The 22,509-nt window shown below is 40.8% G+C and overlaps 1 protein-coding gene across 1 annotated transcript in view; it reads right to left on the bottom strand.

Moving 5' to 3' along the window:
- Positions 1-22,509, bottom strand: part of LOC102209403 (uncharacterized) — a 42,205-nt gene that overhangs the window by 6,150 nt on the left and 13,546 nt on the right. Inside the window, exons 17-41 of the mRNA XM_013913041.1 lie at positions 21,977-22,192; positions 20,296-20,422; positions 19,961-20,180; positions 19,714-19,861; positions 18,897-19,074; positions 18,612-18,789; positions 17,869-17,995; positions 17,639-17,758; positions 16,927-17,077; positions 16,725-16,837; positions 16,073-16,223; positions 14,913-15,161; positions 14,413-14,625; positions 10,472-10,653; positions 10,170-10,353; positions 9,576-9,718; positions 7,862-8,043; positions 4,748-5,007; positions 4,411-4,648; positions 4,144-4,327; positions 2,594-2,720; positions 2,317-2,403; positions 1,252-1,443; positions 909-1,171; positions 593-741 (exon numbers count right to left, since the gene is read on the bottom strand). Of these exons, the coding sequence (XP_013768495.1) occupies positions 593-741; positions 909-1,171; positions 1,252-1,443; positions 2,317-2,403; positions 2,594-2,720; positions 4,144-4,327; positions 4,411-4,648; positions 4,748-5,007; positions 7,862-8,043; positions 9,576-9,718; positions 10,170-10,353; positions 10,472-10,653; positions 14,413-14,625; positions 14,913-15,161; positions 16,073-16,223; positions 16,725-16,837; positions 16,927-17,077; positions 17,639-17,758; positions 17,869-17,995; positions 18,612-18,789; positions 18,897-19,074; positions 19,714-19,861; positions 19,961-20,180; positions 20,296-20,422; positions 21,977-22,192 (4,382 nt within the window). The remainder of the gene's footprint in view (positions 1-592; positions 742-908; positions 1,172-1,251; positions 1,444-2,316; positions 2,404-2,593; positions 2,721-4,143; positions 4,328-4,410; positions 4,649-4,747; positions 5,008-7,861; positions 8,044-9,575; positions 9,719-10,169; positions 10,354-10,471; positions 10,654-14,412; positions 14,626-14,912; positions 15,162-16,072; positions 16,224-16,724; positions 16,838-16,926; positions 17,078-17,638; positions 17,759-17,868; positions 17,996-18,611; positions 18,790-18,896; positions 19,075-19,713; positions 19,862-19,960; positions 20,181-20,295; positions 20,423-21,976; positions 22,193-22,509) is intronic.

The raw sequence follows: 22,509 nt of genomic DNA, 5'->3' as shown, positions 1-22,509 counted from the left end.
TACTGCTGGAGGTTTCTTCCTGTTAAAAGAAAGTTTTTCCTTCCCACTGTCGCCAAAGTGCTTGCTCATAGGGGGTCATATGATTGTTGGAGTTTTCCCTGTATGAATTATTGTACGGTCTACCTTAAAGTGCCTTGAGGCGACTGTTGTTGTGATTTGGCGCTATATAAATACAACTGAACTGAATTGAATTGAATTAGAACAGAACGTGTAAATATGCTATAGTAATGCATATAATGATGAGGTTCTACTCTGTGTTTCCCTCCAAATTCAATTCAATATTTTTCTAATGACTACACATAAAACTGCAAAACGAAGGAAAATAAAATAGAGTTCTGTGGAGTTCATAGAAAAATAGCTGGACACCAACATTTAACACTGAACTGTTCTACAAGACTTTTCCTGACTTAGTGAAGGTTGAAAAACATCACTGATTAACCCCTTAGCAGTCGGACGTACCGCCCACGGGACATTGGATGGTTTAGGGGACTAATTGGACTGCTAAGGGGTTAAGACATTTAAGACATTTAAGACATTTAAGAATCATTTAGATGGAGAAACTAATTTCTGAGACCATCCATCACACACAAACCTGCGGATGTCCAGCTCAGCTGAGAGATTATCTTTCTGGATGTAAAGCTCTTTTTTATCCTTCAGCAGACAGATGACATCTACGATCTCAATCACAGGGTCCTCATCGTCAGCTACATCCAGCTGGTGGCGAATGTATAGCTTGCCCACCTGTGAATAATCAGACAGAAACAAAGGAGTGCATATTTTTTGTCATTGTTTTCATGCTTTCTTCCTTGCAGAGCTTTAGGTGTTGTGGATGCACCTACAAGAAGACTCTTAAGAGGAAAAAATAAGACAAATTAGGGTTGACAATTCCTTCAGATTTATCCTCTTACCTGTGCAAAGTAGAGGTGCTTGATTTTTCCTGCTATGTTTTGTTCAGTCAGCTCTGAATAGACTTCATTCAGTTCGTCATGGTGATAGAGAAACCTCTGAACGTAGGGAACAATCCAGCGCACCAGGCTCTGCATGGACGGACAGGGCCTCAGGTTCTCAGTCAGAGGCTCACTCTTGACACATTCGGAGAGCTGACGAATACCACAGATGTCCAGAAACAGTTTTCTGTCTTTCTCATTGAATGCAGTTCGATCTGCCGCGTCTATTAAGAGAAAAAAAATCATGAAAGTATCAATCACAGTATATTCTAACGCAAACAATAAAAATGTAAAAGTACTATACCAGAGTTTCCTGTCTTGTTCTTGAGCGCCGTCTTCTTCTCTGGTGGGGGCAGGTTGAGCAGACGCACCTGCTTATGAGGTTTGAAGATCTTCTCCAGATCTTTCTCTTTCTTGTCACTGATCATAGGCTTATGTGCCAGACTCACCCAGTTGTTATTCTTAGTAGGGAAGACCTTCTTATCAGACACCATCCCTATCAGACATGCACACAACCATATAAATCAGACACGTAACACATAAACAGCAAAGGTACACACAGAATAAGCTGTAGACATTTAGCATGACTTTTTTTCTCATTGTACTACAAAAGCTGCAGGTTGGTTGTAAGAGGTTCACACTAAATGCAGATTTCGATTTAGCATTTCATCTCCCTTCCACTTATTTGAAGCCAACCATCTTTTGGTTGCCCGGCAGGTGGGCGGGACTTCTGTGCTGACCATATAAAACATATCTGCGGTCAGCATCATATAGATACAAAAGTAGAAAGAATTGCCTGATGTTGACTGTTAAGTTGGTTCTCTGTGTGCTCATATTTTAATGGTTTATGATGCAAGTTGCTGCAATCTGCACCAAGGTTTACTTTAATTGACTGCTTTATTAACTTTGACACATGCTGTTGTAACTGCTGACCATACTGGTGATCCAAACTGCCATAACAACTTTCCATCATTCTAAGAACACTAACATGCACCCATGTCTTTTACCTCACACAATATCTTTGCGTCACATCTTTCACCTGATGCTTACATTCAGCTTTCTGCACAAAGGATCTGCTGAGTATTTATATTGTTTTAAGTTTATCATCTGAATAAATATTTTTCCGCAGGTACTACAAGAGTATTGCTAAATGTAAAAAATATAAACATTCCCACTCCAGACAGTGCAGTCTGACTGTCTTCAGTCCCAAGTTCAAAATGCTTTAATGCTGCAGCAACAAATTCATCCCAGCTGCATTTAAAGCATGCGACACACTGACAAATGGCAGATAATGCTGGATTTCCAACAGAAATTCTGTGTGAACAGGTAATGAAAGGTGCGTTGTTTTTGGAATAGATACATGACTCACCTTTCAAAGTGGAGCAGTAACTGTGATTAAGTTTGGACTGAGGATTTCTTTCCTGGTCTCCGGACATTTTGGACTTACAGTTTTTAGCTGTTAAAACAAATACGACATTGCATTAAAATATTTTATGCAAAGAAAAACAGAGGAAGGATCAAGTATCAAATTAAGCTAGTCAATGGAGAGACTATTGAGCAGGAAATAATGAGCTGCTGGCAGATGGGACATTAACAGTAAACAAATGTATGAGTCAATGAAAGAAAGGCAATCTAAATGTTCTTACCAAGTCTGGCATAGAGGATCGAGACATCCTGTAGCACTTCAGCAGTTGGTATGGGACAGGAGGAACAGATCAGTTCCAACAAGCCAACATACTGGTTCATGTTGGGGTCGTTTTCCACATTCAGCAGCTATGCATGAGAGAAAGAAATGCAGACACAAAGAGTTGAATTAGTATTAGTATTATTATTAGTATATTATTAGTATATAGTACTGCATTTTTGTTAACAGTCGGTCCTCCTTTATTTTTTTTAAACTCAATTTTATTTATATCAAATTGCCAAATCACAATTCATTCAAGGTGCTTTAAATTGTAAGGTAAAGACCCTAACAGAGAAAACCCCGAAAGTCATATGATCCTCTCTGACAGGGGTGTCACCAAGGGGAGGCCAAGGCAAGCACTGGCTGCCACCTAAAATATGCTTCCCCCCCTTTGGCAAGATGGTCCTCTGTTGGTAATAATTCTAATACACATGAGCAAAAGAGAAAGGAAGACACCCTACAATGATTTGAGACATTGACTGCCTATTTTCAGTGATATCATCTTTAATAGCAAGAAATTAACTAGGCATATAATTATTTTCTTTCTCTCTTTTTTGTCATATTTTTTCTAGTAACCTAAATTTGACAACAGCATAATAAATCTGGAGATTCTGTTGGTGTGCCACCCCAGTGTTTTTAGTTGCCCCATATGGCACCACTAGGCACCCCTGCTGTATGAGCAAGCGCTCTGACGATAGTCAGAGCAAGCCATCGCTCAGAGCAAGCCATCGCTCAGAGCAAGCCATTGTTTAAATGGCTAACTAGCTAGCCAATAAAGTTTTACTTAGCACAATCAGTATTTGCTATGTAGGAATAATGGAGCTGCTTTACTTTTGTTATGAAGGAAATCTGAAGACAAATCTACAATAAAGCAGACAATTGTGATGAAAATTCCCACTCTCCAATGGCCACAATCCAATGGCTCTCTAGCCCAAACACAATACAACCACACAATCCTTTTCAACAACTACCCTCTAGGTGACCTACAGCCAATTCTAGCACAAGAACAGTAACAGAAAGTTTAAGACTTAAATGGCTTTTTAAAATTAATCTGAGTTTGTATACAATGATATCTTAGTTATACCAGGAAACCTGACAGTTGCACCCCAAATGCTAAGTACACCAATGGACACCCAGACTGATGGGAAGTAAACAACCTCTCTGTAGATAATCAGTAGGTCATATTTTACACTTCGAGAAAGAAAAATCATGTGAGCTTTGTTTTTTGAAAAATGGCTAAAGCATTGAATCCATACCAAAATACCATTCAGTATCCTCAGAACTAACTCAGAGCATGGCTACACAATCTGTCTTCACACTGATCTCACTGTGCTGAATAAAACCTGCTTTCTTGTTAGCTTAACAGAAGCAAATCTGCATTATTCTCATGTATTGATTCAGTGCTTTTACTGATTGACAGTAAAGCTGAAAAGCTGACAGTGACATCAAAGGGAAAAAAAGAAAACAAAAAGAAACCTTATGTTTCTTTTCTTCTTTAGTAGGGCAGCTTACCCTGACGAAGAAGTCTTTCATGTCTTCCAGACGGTGATAGAAAGGAAACAGGACTTTGGGCTCCTGGACAGGGCTGTCTGATCTACGTGTGAGCTCTTTGTAGCGCTGGAACATGTTTGTTGGGTCGCCCCAGCACACCTCTTTCAGGTGGTAGAACCGTCCAGTGCACCAGTCATCACTGCGCCTGAGGAAACAAAGTACTGCTTGTGGTTTTCAGGTACTTTGAGAATAATCTGAAAAGTTATGCTGAAAATGATGATAATGTACCTTTCGTTCTCTATAAACACAGCAGGTGTATGCTGGAAGAGCTCCTTCAGGCTGCCCTGAGAACAGTTTTGTTGCAGGTATGTGTAGACGTTGTGGATGTGCTGAATTGTGGAAGTGAAAGTTCCCCTTTCTGACTCATCCTCAGGGAGCCTCTGCTCCTGAACATCTTCCTCTGGTTTGATGCACCACTTTTTCAGATAGTTAATCAGAACATCCACTGAGATTGTTTCTCTCATCCCTACAAGAGCAGGAACACAGTTACAGACTCCTTTACAGGACAACCAACAAGAATAGTAATGGACAAAAGTAATCGCCACTGTAAAAGACACATTTTTACCAAGAGCTCTGCTGAAGTCGCTGGAGCTAATGTCCACATAGTCGACATGGGTCCCCAGCAAGTTGGTGACTTCAGGTGATGACAGGTAGACAGAGCTCGGACAGAGGTACTTTCTGTCCAGCTGGCCTCCTTGTTTTGGGCGATAGGCTGGCACCCATTCAAGACGACACAAGGAATGGTAGAAGGAAGACTTGGTGCTTTTGATTGGTTGCCCATCACTGTCGATCACCTGGGCTGTGAGGTACTGAGAGTAGCAATGTCTGAAAGAAAGAGACAGAGAAAGAGACTGTTTGAGATGTTTTCAACCCACTTCTACAGTGGATTGAAAACACCACACGTTACAGACTACCCCACATGACACCATTAATGTGGGGTCATTACAGTGCATGGCTGACAATTCTCCAGCTGTCCTGATTTAATGACTCAGAAAAGTGACAGAAGTGTGTGACCTACATTCTCAGCAGCATTGTGAGATAAATATACAGATAAATTTTCACCAACCTGATCAGTGCAATAGATACCAGTTAAAAAATAGTATTCTCTGAGTCAATCTCATATATGCTGTGGAACACTTTCCCCATCCTGTTACCCTGTAGAAGGTAGATATTGTTGCTTAAGCATTTTCCACGTGCCTTTATGGGAATTCTCCCACCTATGGGTGCTAAATATCCTCGGCAAGATACTAACCCCAAGTTGTTCTTCGAAAAATCCACTGGAATGTGTGAATGTTAGATATGGGTGAATGAGGCAAGTTGTGTAAAGCGCTTTGAATGCTCAGATAGAGTAGAAAAGCTCTATATAAGAACCCGTCTATTTACTGTTTTAATGGTTTGAGATGACTTTTAAAATTTTCCAGCTGAACTGAGCTTCTTGTCTTAAAGTGATACATTCATAGGTGTGTGAGATTGTGTGTATAGCATAAAATGAATAGAATAAAGCACTGCATGACTGAGTGCATAAGTAGGTAAACATGACTAGAAAAGTGATTTATAAATGCCAGTCTATTTGACTTTCTTTATTAAAGTGAACCTACTATGCGAATTTCCAGCCATTTGGACTTTACTAGACTGACTTTGGATAATTCATCATTCAAAATATCCTGATTTTTCTTACATTGGGCCTTGGTGAAGCCCCTCTGTTCACCTACTTTCTAAAAGAAACTGTTTTTGCTCCCTTCCCCGGCATTTAAGCCAGCTTTCATCTGGTTGGCTGCCCTTTCATGATCAGAAATGATATCCCCATATTAGGGTTATCCACTCACTGACATCATACAGGGCAAAGAGTAGAAAAAGCAGATTAAAATAGGAGGAAAAAGAAAAGAATTACACCAGTTTCTAGAGCTAGTGAATGGTATGGTATATATAAGGGACATGTAGTACATTAGTACTAAGTATTTATTTATTTATTTTTACTCATTCTGTATTTGAAATTTGATTTAAAGATTAATTGTTAACTATTCATTCCTTCAATTTCATGTGCTTTAGTCCCTTTTTTCAAAGGTCACTGTTTTGAAACTGAAAATGACACTACTGTGATGCATTTGAGAACTGTTCGGGAGCCACACCATCTAAAAACAGTGCAGTTGATAAGGACTACAAGCATAAATGAAGCTGCTGATAATTCAAACGAAGGAGAAAAAGCAAAAGTAGACACACAGACAGGCACAACGAATAGCTGTAATTTAAAACCTATAGGGTAGTGCTTGGCAGTCAGCCAAAGTCTAAATGATAAATGAGTTTTAACACGCAAAAACAATTTTGGGATCCTTTAATTATTCATTGAAATGTGATGTATAGCAACAGCTGGTACGAAAATCTACACGAGAAATAATTCAGCTGTGTGCTGCTCACTGGCATGAGTTTGGGTGACCTCCTTACCTAAACTGCTCTTGTCTGTTCCCACACAAATATAACAGGAACTCATGAGATGGGACTGCACTAAAAGCACCTAAATCCAGATTACGAATGTTATGCCTGTGTGAGCTCAAGCCCAAACAAAAGCTCGGTGTGTCACTGCTTTTTTCCCCTCAGGAAGAAATGATTTTGAACTGCTGGTGCTGGGGAGGTCAGCCCTGTCACCTCGCAGCAACAGGTCCAGGGCTCCAATGTATTCTGGGGCCTTTTGCACACAGAGGCTATTTAATCCACTTTATATTAAAGACTTCATAACACCATATAAACCCAATGGTGCACTTGACTCTGAGACTGCAGGTTTACTTGTGGATGCTAGAATGCCAGCTCGCAGTTTGGATTCAGGAGACAGACCCACTCTCTACTTTTGAGATTAGGTGTAAAACTTTCATTTTTAAAAGTTTATCTTTAAGGCTGATCAGGTGACCCTGAATCCTCCCTTAGTTATGCTGTAATAGGCCTAAGCTGCTGGGGGCTTCCCAGGAGGCCCGACTTTTTCCATTATGTGTTTATATGACACGCTGCATTTAATCATTAGTTAGTATTGATCTCCGGCTCTCTTCCATAGTGTGTCTTTTGTCCTGTCTCCCTCCCCTCACCCCCCTTCCTGAGTCTGGTTCTTTTGGAGGTTTCTTCTTGTTAAAGGGAGTTTTTCCTCCCCACTCTCACCAAGTGCTTGCTCATAGGGGGTCATCTAATTGTTAGGCTTTCCTTTGCATTATTGTAGGCTCTTTACTTCACAGTACAAAGAAAATCTAGGCAAATGTTGATGTGATTTAGAGCTTTATAAATAAAATGAAACTACACTGAATTTCGGTTTCCTCCCACAGTCCAAAGACATGCATGGGGTTAGGTTAACGGGTAATTCTAAGGATAAATGTTGTCTGTCTCTATGCTTTAGCCCTGCGACAGACTGGTGACCTGTCCACGGTGTACTTTCTCTCGCCCTAGATAAGCTCCATTCTCCCCACAACACTGAACTCAATAAGCGGAAGAAAATGGACGGATGGATGCCAAACAATGTCTGCACTCTAACACAGTAATCACTTAATGGCCACAGTAGAAACAATAGGAATTGCCACCTGATGCTGACTAATCCCAAACCCATTAGTCTGACCATTTGTTTCCTGAAATTGGGCAAAATCCACTGGAAAAACATTACACAGGAGGGGGAACATGGTGTGTTTCATGGTGTGATTGTTACCCAGTTTCCCAGTTGGCCTCCAGCAGCTCCAGCAAAGCCATTCTCTGCTGCAACAAGAGGGAGCCAGGCAGTTCTGCTGTGGCCAGAGCGTGAAATTCCTCACACGGGTAGTCGTCGAGTACATAGCCCTCCCCTGGGACTTGGCGCCACGTTGCACTTTCGACTGACCAGGGGCTGGAGGCCTGGTGGAGGAGTATGGCAAAAAAGTAAGCTTTAGCACTGATATCGACATCTCTTTTAAATGTTCAAATCCATCTGAAGTTAAATCAACTGAGGTGTCCTGCAAGCATTGCTTGCTTCTTTATGGGCTTACAGTAGCAAACTGAATGTGTCTTCTCTTAGGTTGTTATCTACTAAAGCCAGAAGAAGAAGAAGGAAATCTGATCATGTCCAAGGAACACTGATCGCTGGCGGCACATACAAAGCCAGAACCAGTTTTTTTTTGATTGGTCCAAAACCTGCTCGCTTTAATAATTAGTGTTTACTTTGTTTTGTCAACTTTTATACAGTTACAGTATAAGACACCAACAAACAGTTGTTAAGACTGATAGATTTATGTGTTTCAGGTTGCCTATAGTTGCAAGTAAAGTAATCATATACAGTTTTTTTCTGCTAACTTGCTTGATAAATGGCTTAATGAGATAAATCAGTTTTAAAACTACTGTGAATCACTTTTGATTCTGACTGTTCAACTGACAAAAAAACACAAGGTCCAGTTCTGGTTCTGCCAGAGGTTTCTTCCTGTTAAAAGGGAGTTTTTCCTTCCCACTTTTGCCGAAGTGCTTGCTCATAGGGGATCAAATGATCGTTTGTTTTTTCTCTGTATGAATTATTGTAGGCCCTATAATGTAGGGTCTACAATAATACATCTACCTTACAATATAAAGCACCTTGAGGTGACTGTTGGTGTGATTTGGCGCTATACAAATAAAACTGAATTGAACTTAATTGAATTAGCCGTTTGAGTCAGATAATTTATACATTCACAATCCTACAACAAGTGGGCAAACTCTACTGCTAATAGGCGGCATAACACAACCAACAGCTCTAGAACAGTTACTAAATGGATCTTCTGGAAGGATTTCTTATCATGGCCCACAGAATGAGCAAAGCCTACTTTTGCTTTAACATCATTAACAATAATCCTTAATGTAATGACTTGTTAATAGCATCTGATGCATACAGTGTTTTTAAACAGGAATGATGTTATCGCAATTTTCCAGCATTGTATGTAGGTAGTATCAGTCACACCATGACTGATAGTATCATCACAAATCCTCATACTTTCCACTGTAGCTGTGGCTCAGTCTAAAACAGGCGTCAGGAATGTGTGAGCTGCACACCTCCGACTATGCCTGAGTGACATTTCTCAGCAGCCACCTGTTTTTCTTCTTATCCTCAAAGCAGCCATTGATCTTCCTAGTTCTGGTGCGACTCATAATTGTTAGTCTTTTCGTCCTTTAATCACTACCTTACTCATCACGATGACTCACAGATGCAGACATATAATCTGGTCTTCCTCTGGTGTCCATGGAACCACTAAATATTTTGCCCTTACAAAACACATCCATAGCCTTTTATCACCTGTGCTTACATGCAGAGCCATCGTGACCTTTGTCTGATCTTTTTCTGCCTATCTGACTGGATCAGTGCAGCGTGAGCTGTGTGTCATTCTTTTCTAGCTGAGGTAACAGTTCAGGAATATCGTCCTCACCAGTTCTGTAGCAGTGAGTGTTTGTCTTTGTTTGCAGATGATGAGACCATCTTTGATTCCCAGTTTACTGAACAGCTCTCTCCATCCTGCCACATCACCGTCTGTCTGCACATAGCAGGGACTCAGCAAGATCCAATCATAGCCTGGTGAAAGGGAAACACAACAGTCAGCAACACGAAGGTTTACAGAAGGAATATCAACAAAGAAATGCTGAACCTGGTAACTGAAAATGTAACTGATTAAAATGAGTTGTTCAGTCATACAAACAAGGTACCTGTGATGCATGGGCCTTTGTTACTAGAATATTATAAGAATAGTCACAGGAACACTGATATTTAGATTTGGTGGCAAGGCTGCTGCTGTCCCTTTCACACAGGCAAGGGGAGCAGCAGCAAGACCCGAGCAGAGTCTCGGGTCTTGCTGCTACTCAGGTATTATTGACAGCAGACTTAATCAGTGTTAATTGATTATGTGGGAAACGTCATGAAAAGGATGATTTGATGTGAAGTTGGGTTGCAAAGTGGCTTGCAGTGCGCCTTACACAACACAAGCTGTTATTCTTTCTTTTAATAAAAGCTGTGGGATTCTCCTTACCAGGCAGCTTCGATGGTAAGTTGATGTTTCCGTACTCTTCAGAGAAATGCACCCTTTCATTGGATGGGCACAGCAGACCCCTGGAGGTGAGGACGGGTACTGCGGTGTCTGAGTACTCCTGGCTAGAGGACGAGTGCTGCTTGATGAAAACCAAGTAACTCACAACCACAGGTGTAGGCTTTGACTTCAATGAAAAGGGTAAACAGAAATAAGAGAAAGAAGAAAGAAAATTCATCCAATTTTTTTTTTTTAAAGGTTCCTTGTTCTTTTTTTTTCTCATATTCATTTACAGTGTTTGTTACCTTCCATTTGTTGTTCCTTATTGTAGGGTAGATGTGCTGCTCCAGCAGCTCTTGAGGCTCTAGCTCGTGAACCCCGAGTCTTCTGAGCAGCTCATGAACCTGCTGACTTTCCAAAGGCTCCAAACAGCTCAGCAGGGACGGGTGAACCACACTGACATCCTTGTACAATGCAGCCAGTGGTCCTGTGAGAAGAAAAGTACAGGTTATATCACCAAACTGGTCACAAAAACAAAACCTACTGCATGCTCCTCATTTACTGTAGGGTTATATGTTATATAATAACCACCCTGTTTAAAGTTGAGTTCTTTTGAGTGAACCTTTTCATCAGACTCTAGAAAGTGTCACTCCAGTTCATTTCATTTCACAGACTCGCCCTTCAGAGACTCGCCTGTAACAGATGTGAAGAGAGGCAGAAGACTGCTGTTGTGGCAAAGTGCTAAATGTGGAAGACGTTTTTTCTGAACAGGCATCTAGTCTCATTTTGTCCTGGATTTGGGAAATACACAATTCTTGGTAAATCTTGAATTACTCATACACTGTCTTAATTTTTAACACAATACTACAATAAAACACAGCAACTACCTTTAAGTAAAGACCTCCAGTGACCTACTTTTCTTCCTTTTAAGGCTTGCATCTGAAGGAACGCTTTCCCACTGATCTCTGCGCTGCTCAATATTTCAGAAGAACACTGTGTTTAACTTCGCTGTCTCTCTAAACCCATCACACTCATCTCTGTTCACCTCGCCTTTGAGCAGAGCCTGAGGTTTATGCTGCACCGAGGCTGATTTAATCTACAATCACTGACCCGAAAAACCAGCTAGAGTAAAGATTTCACTCTGACTTTTATTATTCCCCATCAACTTTCCAAACATTCTTTATTGAGTCTGTTTCCAGTGACAAAAGCTTTTCATAATTATGAATAGAAGCCTTGCACTCAAAATCATGTTTTTCACTAGCCAAGAATTTGTCAAACTTTATTGTTCTCAAACACCGGTGCTGTGCACTGGTGATTTAGTGCTCTTACATGAAGCAGTCGACCCACAGGAGGCAGATCAATGCCCAAAATCAAAGCCAGCCTTACTGTTAGTCCTCGTGCAAGACCATGCTTCTGGCAGCAAATCCTAAAATCTGAAACCTCACTGGTCACACACTTCCTGTCAGACTTACTACACAAGGCGAATTACTGTCCACAGTGTTCCTATATGCTAATTAACCAACACAGAAGCAGCCAGTTCATTTCAATAACAACCAATGCAATGTATCAAGAGCGGCACAAATTAGCAGGTCAGATGAGGTAAATCTACCAACAGCACAGGTTCAGCTGTGCGACTTCTAATGTGATGCAACTGTTTCTCTCTGGAAACGACACGGCAATTCATACCAAGGAGCAGGAGTGGAAAAATAAACGTTCTGACACGAGTAGCACGAGGGAAATCTTCCTTCAAAAAGTGAGAGGGGCAGCATGAGGTCTTTAAGGCAGGAAAGGTTTATGTTTGGATGAAATATGGGAGCCCAGGTGCAATGGAAGATTTATCCAGAGAAGAACTGCTTTATTAGAAACGACTTCCCTGTATTGACCTGAAATCTGTGTCTAACAGCTGACCTATAGGAAGGAACGTTATTGATTATCAGATCCAGTGTACTATCTACTCTTTATATGTTTTTTTGTTGCATTCATTTTTTAATGACTCACGGCCAGCTGTGTTCTAGATAAATATGATGGATCTGCCTCCCAAATAAACATCTGGTGCAAAAAAGCTATTTTGTAATATTTTTTGGTCTTAAAACAATGGTGGAATTTTCTATAAACTTTATAGATTGATCCTTAGCAAGCCAGATGTCATTCTTTTAAATGCTCCCCTCCCCCTTTCTAAGGAAAGTAAGATATTTGTCTAATCTAAACAATTTTGAAAGACAGACATTGGTGATGCTTATGTGAGCCACAGATTCCAGAGAAAGACAAAGGCAGCAGAGGGAGAGGGGAACACGAGCACTTTGGCTCCTTAAAGAAACACTAAACCACTTTAGACTGCACATCTATTAAAGCCAGCAAGCTGCAGCGGCAGGATGCTCACATCAAAGTGTGAAAATCCATTATTCATGCTCGCCATTCTAAACGTCTGCTTTGGGTACCATTTTCAAATACGATGACGCACAACACAACACCGGTGCCGTTCCTCAATGCTTGTGCGAGCGTGCTCCGACCTGAGTGGCTACATGCCTGCTTATTCTTGGAAAGAGGTCAACTTCATCTGCAGACTGTACAAGTTTGTCATACACCTACTTGGCTAACCTGCATGTCTGAGTCTGCTGACTTTGAAAACAGAAGACAAAGCTACTGACGCAGATCCTTTTAACCTTTTCGAGAGCTCAGAGTCTTTCCCCCTATGCCATTTCTATATCTACTCAGACATTAAAAAAGAAAGTTTGAATGTGTTCTGTAGTCTGTTACCGTGTCTGTTTACTTAAGTGCCTTGATTCAAATGTACCAGGTAATGCACTGTGCTAATTTTTACTCAGTTTATGAAGCTCCACAACAATTTCCAGCTTTGCAAGGATTTCCTGGCTGAGGTTTGTGAGCACAGATGGAGAGTGTTACATGTGCACTTCTCACCATCAGCAAGGTGATACTTATTTCTCCGTTTTTGTTTCTCCTACATCAGTTTGTTACATTTTTAGAAACTGAAAACCTGTGAAAGCGTACCGTTCTATATTCTCACTGCTTTCCTTTCTCCATCTCTACTGCTGGTTCACTGTTTTTTGTTTTGTTTTTTTCACGCTTGTTTTAGCAAAGTGCAATCATCACATGCGTATCTATAAATTCTCTGCAGGTGCAGAGCAATTATCTGCACCAAAGCAGCAAAAACACAGAGACATTGCTGCTGACTCTTTCACAATTCTTCTTTAATTCTACATGCAGCTGTACACTGTATGCTGGGCCTGTCTTTTTATCACAATACTGCAGCTATTCATCTGTTAAGAAACAGTATTAAAATATGCAGTAGTTTTAGTTTTACTTATGTATGTCAAACACAAGCTGATGTGGCCATTGTGAGGTTGCCTATTTCTTTGTGGATTATACTTTTAAAGCCTTTTACTCTTCACATTGGTTTTAGGAGCCAGAAGTTGCCATATTTGGATATGAGTGTGCAAGGCTAAGTTCTCAGCTAATGTTAGCAAATTTGTTTAGCAACCATTGAAAGAAGAAAACAAGCTAGGTATACAGCTAGGAACTAAAGGCGCTTGTCCTTGTGTCAGTACCATAATAGCATCCACTTTTTTACTCACTCCATATTTCAAGCTGAAGCTGTTAGTATTTGGTCAGTGCAATGTATTATTTTTTTTTGTACAGTCAAAGATATCGTATTTAGAACAGCGCTTGGAGTGATAAGCTATCAGCTAACAGGCTAATTTAACAAGTGCACAGAGACACATATTTGCAAATTATAGCAAAGTAACAGTACATGAAATAAACAGCTCCACACACTGCAGAACTCACATTTCCTTATTTATTGCCTCTAGTAGTGTATGACGTTCAAGCACATCGTGTAAGAATCGTTTAACCTTTTCTATATTAAAAAATAATCACCCCCGCACAGTTGTTAGAGGGGCTGAAATTAACTTTTAAGAAAGCAAGTGCTATTTTTACCTGCCTGTTTTTATGCTAAAAGTAGAAAATGGAATGCCTTGCTTTTGGAGCAGCCTCTAGTGGCCATTGGAGGAAGTGAAGCTGTTTGGACTTCTGCAAGCTTCACTTTTCAGCCCCAAACTTTAGGCTTTTCCTATTCTATTCTTTGACTTAAAGCAAGGCAAAGTTATTTCAGAAGGACACACATAATCAAGATATTAGTTTGCAATTTAATCACCGATCACATTTCACAGATCAAGCCTCTTAGCCACTACATACTGCCACTAATAGAGTTATGAAGTCAGAGTATTACCTGTCTGTGCTTGAGCTTTCTTTTTCTTGGTCTTGCTCTCTTCCATTGGAAAGAACACTCCTTCCACACTTAGTGCCACCGCACGTCCGTCAGCTAGAGGGATTATGGGTAGCTCTCTGAGCGTCTGCAGGATGGAATCTGCCTCTCCGTATCCATGCTCCAGAGCTCGGAAGTTACAAACCAGCAGCCTGGCCAGCTGATGTAGACCTGCATCTGAAAGTAACACAATTCGATTCAATTTTATTCATATAGCGCCAAATCACAACAAAAGTCGCCTCAAGGCGCTTCATAGATACAGAGAAAAACCCAACAATCATATGACACAGTCTGGTGTTCAGATTTGCCATTACATAGGCAGAGAAAACATCAGTTTGTTTCTACTGAATGAAAAGGAAATAAAATGGAATATTTTAAAGTTTAGCCATTTATTATAATGACAATATAACTATGCAGCATCATATTGCCCTCACTGTGAGATGCCAGTGTTGCTCTGCACACACCTGAATGGATACCTCCCACTGTCATCAGCTCCTTGGCCATGGCTGTGGTTACTATGGTAACATCCGTTCCCCGCAGGTATCGGACTCCCAGGTGAGTGAGCAGGGAGGTGGGCGGTGCTGGGCTTAGATCCGGATGCAGATAGGACAGAGACAGATGCTTTTCCAGCTCACCTCCACCAATCACTTCCCGTATCACAGGGTCCTGACAGACGGCCACCTGGGAGGGCAGCTTGTACACAATCTTACCATCTGAGAGAGAAAGCAGAGGAATGTTTACAGTGTTACAGGGAAGAAATAATCTTTCATATTTCTTTGACATGCTCCTGTTTGTGCTCTGGTCTAACCCCAGCTCAACCTGTTTGGTTTTTCGTTTTTACCTTTACCTGAGATGGGTAAACTTGTAGTTGACTCAATGGAAATATCCTCTGGCTCACTCAACATTTTACCTGCATGTTTAAAACTGGTTTACCCGTGTCTGTGTCTCTGTATGCGAACTGTAATCAGTGCTTCACTGGTCTCTAGTCAAGTCCTTGCTTATTCTAAGAATGCTGTCATCTTCCACTTTTAAAAAAAGCCAACCTTGAATCTTTTCTTCTTAGCACTTACACATTAATCTCCAGTTTATTATCTCTTGCAAATATTTTATAAAAGCTTGTAGCTAACGAGCTGACAGATGTTCTGGATAAATGCAGTATTGGGGTGATCCAGTCTGGCTTTTGCATTGCTCATCTTACTAAAACAGCTCCTCTTTAAAGTGACACTTTGACCTAAACTCGTAAAAAACTAAATTCTGACCACCAGGTTTTGTCGATAGCCTGAGATACTGGGTTCGGGCTGGTATCGGGCTCCGCTTTGGTTGATTGATTCTCCTCAGATCTGCCTGAATGATCCTTTTCTGTGTCCTGTTCCACTTCTCTTGCCTACAGTGTGCCGCAGGGTTCCATTTTGGGGACCTTATTGTTTATGTTAGATCTGCTCCCTCTTTAGGACACTCTGAGGTTATTTCTTGTTCCTTTTGACTCAGCTTTAACTTTAAATGAAGTGAAATCTTTGGTTCATTTGAGCTTTTTTCATTCAAGAAATATTCCCAAATTGAGTTAATCTGTATCACACTCTGCATTAGAAATCTAGTTTTAGTTTTTAGTTTAGTTTTATAATACCTGAACTGAGAGTAGGCAGGAAGGATTTGCCCTTGAGCAGCTGAATGATCTGCCCGGCAACAGGCTTGAAGAAGTCCAAAACCTCGTCAGACAGGGGGATAAACTGAAGGAACTGGCACAGGCCCTTCAGTCCCTTGAACTCTGGGTGATTCTGGAACAACGAGAGGATGGAATATGACATAAAAGAAAAAGCTCTCTTCAGACGGAGACACAACCAAGATCTAATATTAGCCTAATAATACTTTATGTTCTAGACTTTTTCTTTAGTTACCTCAGCTACAAAAAGAACCAAGACCTGTAATTTCCTGCTACATACCAAATCTGCATATTATCAGATTTCATAAACTTCAGTGCTCAGAATTTATTTTAATGTATCAAATATGCAGTTTTAACGCTCTCTTCTAATAGAATGATTTAATGTATCTGCCAATAATTTCTGGTTAGTATGACTGAGCAAATTTTCAAATTTTATCCTCCTGCCCAGATACGTCACAGTAAACGATCCTTAAATCATATTTTCTAAATCAACTTGCATATTAGTTTCTAATGATCTCATACTGCAACATAATGTGCATACACATTTCATACACATGTATCATATAATATTGCACTTTCTTGGTTATTGTTCTCTATTTCTACAGCTATGTCTTACATTGAAGACATCCATGGCCTGGAGGAAGAGCTGTGCTATTTCAGACCGGAGCCACTGGTTCCAGGAGCTGTCTCTGTCAACATCTTCACGAGAAGAAGGGATGTCAAAATCACCTAAACAAGAAACGGACATCAGTTATTGACTGCACTTGTTCTTCACCCAACGGCGCCCGTGAATAAACTGCTCTCATCGCCACTCTCACCTTGGATGATAAAACGGAAGCCAAAACTGCGAAGGGGCAGGTAAGCAAACACGGGCTGCTTCTGAGGCTGGCACACAATGTTACTTCCTGTGGAGTCGCTGCCAAGCTGGAAAGCCAGAGCGAGCTCGGTCGACTCTACATCCTCTTTGATCTGAAGGAGGCACAAATCAATGTCACAACAGAGCCAACAACTTGCTAACAGGCTGACTTCTTGCACAAATGGGTTTGCAAAAAGTGAGGCCACTGGAAAAAAAGAGAAGAAAATCAAGAGCACAGCGTGTCTCAAATAGCCTCTGTCACTCAGCTTTGCTCATTCTCTTACATAACCTAACTGCAGGTAACAGGGTGCTGCCTCTGGGAAATAAAAGAAGGAAAACAGCTGAAGGAGTAAGAGCAGGTATTACTGAACCCTTTCAGCCTGACAGATCATTAAAATCAGCTCGGTGGTGTTTATCTGCCCGCGTGTATGAAAATACTATCCAGTGAATAAGTTTTCATAAAGTCTGATGGAAACCCGAGAAAAGACGTTTGAGGAGCAGAACGATCAACACTCATATTTACAGGAGTACATCAGAGAAATGCAAATCCACAGCAGATTTTATTTATGCCCCAGGAGGGCTGGAATATAGGAACAGATGGTTAGTTGTTGTTCTAAAATCCAAATATGATATGTGCGCCTGAAAAGTTGTGGGAGTTAGCTTGTGTGCATCACCTTCTTGGGCTTCAGTGTGGTTTTGACCACTAGCCAGCGCTCGGTACCCTCCGAGTGGTCCACCTCGAGCACATTGTGATTGAGATCTTTACGAGTCATCGTCATGAAACGCTTCTCACTCTGCACATAGACACAATAAATACAGTAGCAACAAGGTCTTTTATTTCTAATCAATTTAGGTGGGTTTATGTGCAAAAACACACATGTGCAAGCGCTTGTTGTTGACTTACCTGATTGTAGATGGTGATGGAGCGTAGTCGATGCAGGAAGAGCAGCAGCGACGGGTGCACGTCATGAAACAGGTTCCTGGTCTGATGGCTCTCAGTCCGGAGAGGAAGGCTGATCTTAGTGGTCCAGCTGAAAAGAGAAGAAGACAAAAAATTAGACCATGGGTCTAATGTGAGCAGCAGACGGCTAATAAAGTTAAACAGATGTTTTGGCTTCCCCATAACCAAACTAAATTACCTGTATTATAACAATAAACAAGGAATACAACCATTTATACTAGAGTGGGAGCATAAACAAAGAGGGTCAGACTCTGACGCAGGGCAAATCATCGTGAGACCACGCTTGCAAAAAGCAGAGGAACGTTTAGCAGCTGACCTACAAACAATGTGCCAATTTATGCACACAGACACAGTCAGCGTTTCAGCGATCCACTGAGAGCCCCACAGATTACAGGGCAACAAATGAGCAGACCTGACCAAGAAGCTGACAATGCAGATGCCGTTTGTTACTTTGGATCTTACAAACATGAAGTATATAGGGAGAAGACGGTAAAGATCGATTTTAGCTGCACTTTGTAGTGTAGTTTATCACAACTGTGTAATATTGAACTCCAAAGTTAAAATAAGAGGTTTGTTTTTAGAAGCAGCTCCAAGAAAGGCACTGCCGTAAATACTGAAACTGGTAACAGATCAATTCAATTTAGCTGATCGACTCTCAGGGTACTGGGATCAATAAGTCATCTGACCTGTGCTGATTTATGTCCCTCAGCTGTGGATCCAGAGGCCTCGTATCTTCAGTCCAGTGGGGGAGGATGTATCCCATGGGGCCACAGTTCTTGTCAAAGTGCAAGTGGAAGCCATTGGAATGAATCTCAGGACAGTCTGTGACCTTAAACACTGACTTGAAGCCAATGCCCTTCTGTCCTGTACGAAGTAAAACAGGCGAACGTCATTTGTCTATGTGGTTTTAAGTTCTCCAACACTACACAGTTGTAATGGTGGAAGAATGAAAGAGGGCCAAATGCAGTTACCAATGTATCCATATTTGTGTTTTCCCTTAGTGCTGCGGCCTACATCACAAATAGCCCGAATGTTCTTCTCCTGGAAGCCGGTTTCATTGTTGAGGACAGTGATACAGTCTCTCTCCACCATAAAAGCCAGCGCTGGAACAACACCGGGCTCTGCTGGGTAACTGTTGTCGTCGGCATTCTGAAAGAAAGGAAAACAAAGAGTTCGGAGGAAATTGGACAAAATTCAAATCAAAATACTAAAGCAAAGAAGTTTCCTTTCATAGAATTTTAGACCCACAATCAAACTGCTGTTTTTTGTTTTACAGATCTTTGAAAACTATTTTTATCCTTCCTGATTTCTTATTTTTTCTTATTTGTCACACCGGCCACGTTTCGGTTCATCAGACAATTTTTAAGATCCACCAAATTTACCCACTCTTAACAATATTGCTTTAGTTTCCAAACATTAAGCTCATGTCAAAGCATCTCAATTGGATTTAACGCAGGACTTTAACTAGGCAACGCTAAAACCTTCATTTTGGCCTTTTTTAGCCAATCAGAGGTGGACTTGCAGGTGTGTTTCAGATGATTTCCATACTGTATTACCCAAGTGCGACAAGACAAGTGAGGCCTGCACTTCTTTAGAAGTTGTTCTGGGTTTTTATGATCTATAATCTTGATTTAAAAACTGCATATTGTATTAACTCGGGTTATCTTCGTATAATCTTAAAATACGTTTGATGATATGAAACCTGAAAGTGTGACAAATATAAAAAATCTAAGAATTCAGGATGGAGAAACTTCTGGAAGCTTCTGATAAACACGTTCAGATTTCTACCTGAATGAGCTCCAGGACGAAGTGTGTGTCCTTGCTGTAGAGTTCAGTGGAGAGGCGGTCTAAGCTGCGGCCCAGTCGCTCCTGGTGGACCTGCATCAGTTTCTGGCCTTCAGCTGTCAGTTTCACCCCGATGCCAAACTCACTTTTCCTGTCGGAGAAAGAGGAGACCAAAAAAGAGTGACAGAGCAGCCACAACCAAATCATGACACTTAAACGGACAGAGCAGTTATGGATAAAGGTGACAAACCTGATGTCTTCAATGACGGCTCTCTGGATTGTGTCCTCGGACTCACAGCTGTCACCCTCCTTTTCATCTCCGTCAGACATTTTGAGCTGTTCCTCGCCCTGGCCTCCTTCAGCGTCGCTGCTGACGTCTGATATCTCTCCGTTAGGCACCGAGGCCAACTCATACAGCTGCTCTTCATCCTCTTCCTCCTCCTCAGCCTCTATGTCTTGCTCATCGTTGACTTAAAGAACACATTTGGTAAAAGATGTCAAAAATGGAAGCAGATTATAATCTTTCGCAGTGTGAAAACAGTAATAAAGTTCAAAATCCTGCAGTGGAGAGCCACTTTCAATCACCTTGGTGTGGGCTGTGGTACAGCTGGGAGGATTCAAAGCTGTTGTCCATGATGTTATCCTCAAGAAAGTCCTCTTCACTCATGTTGAGAGCTGACAGACTGCTGCACTCAGAATCTGTCAAATTAGACTGAAGACATAAGAAAGGTGAGAAGAAGTTAATAACAGTTAATAACAGAAATATGCTGCTGAGCAACAGTGTGCAACATTACAACTAGTAGACAACATTGTTGAGTATGTCTTCACATTTCTGTATTTTTACTGCTTTGTACTTTCCACACATTTCAAATGATTAATGGCGATACATAATGTCCAAAATTTACTGTGCTGTCACTGACCAATCAATCTGATCAATATGACTTAATGGCACCTCATTGGTTAGCGCTGTTTCCTCACAGCAAAATGGATCTGTGAGGAGCTCCACATTTTTATACTGCATGATTCAAAGTTCAAAATAAACCTTAGTAATTTAATAGTGGGCCTTTGTGTAGCCGTCCAGTTAATCCACTGTCTGAAACAAGCTGATTTCCCTTTAATTGTACATTTTCTAATTACCCTCTGCAGAATTTTAATAAAAACAGCCAGAGTTGCGTGCCTAAAATGACTTGCATCAGGAATATCACTGAAATCTACGAACAAGTATTTGGGTCGTGTTAAGAAAAAAAATTATTATCGACCTTTTTGAGAATAAGGTCGAAATTGTATTTCAAAAAAAAAAGTAGAAATGTGGAGATTACAGTTGTTGTCTCAATAAAAACTGCCACAGCTGCCCTGGGAGTGAAATCAAACTTCAGAATCGTTTTCGGTAACAAGGAAGGAAATGATTTCTCTTCAGAACGTAAACATATTGTGTGATGAGAATAAGGATGCAGAAAAACAGAAAAACACACGAATGTGGAAGAGTGGATTTGTACAAAATGAACAGCCTGGTAATGGACAGATGCAGTTATGATAGTTATGGATGTGCAACCAAGACGATGTATGTACAAGTTGGCTGATCAGTTTGTTTAACAGTGCATTTTGTAGAGGGTTATATGTAGATGCAGTAATCTCCACATTTCAACCTTTTTCTCTAAATACATTTTAGTGTTTAATCTGGAATTTCAAATTCATTTTGAAAATGATTAACAATATATTTTTTTCTTGATGTGACTCTGTCCTAGAAATCATACAAGAGTCAAGAGTGGAGAAAAAATGTCTAGAAATCCAGGTTTTTGGCTCACGGGACCTATTTTATATACATTCTATTCAAACGTTAGCTATCCAGCAGTTTACATCTGCCCTTTAAGAAGTCTCTGATGCAGAAGAAAATATAGATATCTCCTATATCTAGTGATAATAAGTCTCAATTCTGAACCTCAAGAGTTCCTTTTGCACAATAAAAATGTTTAAACAATGCTGCTTTGCAGACTTTCCACTAGAACCAGGTCTTATATGTTGCTTTTTCCCCCTTTTTTGTGTTTTTCTCTTACTATTACTGCTTACTTTACAACTCAGCTATCATATACCGCATGCCATTTTTTATGTTATTTGAGCAGCAGTGAGATTCCAGTATACTCTAAATACATAGTCCATAACTTTGTGGATTGATGTTGTGCTGATATATGTCACTGACAAAAAGGACTCTTCAATTCCAGTGTAATGTATAAGCTACATTTATAGATTCCCTCGCTTGTGTTCTGACCTTGGCTTGGTCCACAGGTGCTGAGTATGTGTTACAGCTCTGGCTTTGAGGTGGGTTCAGCTTTTTCTCGTAGTCTTTGATCCAGTCTGGGATGCCTAGAAGGATGCCCAAACGATGCAGACAGTTCATGTACCTCGGCTCCGACTGAGCCACGGTCATCAGGACCCGTTTAGATTTGGCCTGGCCCAGGACACGGGAGAAGGGCTCCAAAAACACCTGGAAGAACATAAATGCCAGAATTTTAAATGCACATGACCGTGATGTTTGATTACACGTATTTGTTATGTACATTGTATTGCACAAATTGTTGCAAAGCAAAAGGAGACAAGATGTTGCAGACAACTTGAGAGAGCTTTATATCTGAGATGTCCAACAAGCCATCTAAGTCTGTGGTTGGCATGACAACTGAATAACAGCCTCCTCTTCAGCGATTTAGCTGAACAAACTAAATTCAGAGGCTAAAGCTGCCCACTCATGTGTTCCAGGACACACTGAAATGTTGTCGCATGTTCCCTTTTTGTTGGTTGAAAGCT

This window comes from Pundamilia nyererei, unplaced genomic scaffold (assembly GCF_000239375.1).
Source record: "Pundamilia nyererei isolate P.nyererei 1_Seehausen unplaced genomic scaffold, PunNye1.0 scaffold00005, whole genome shotgun sequence".
Taxonomy (NCBI): domain Eukaryota; kingdom Metazoa; phylum Chordata; class Actinopteri; order Cichliformes; family Cichlidae; genus Pundamilia; species Pundamilia nyererei.
Note: the sequence above shows the minus strand (reverse complement) of the source record. Positions and strands in the feature narration are given on the sequence as shown.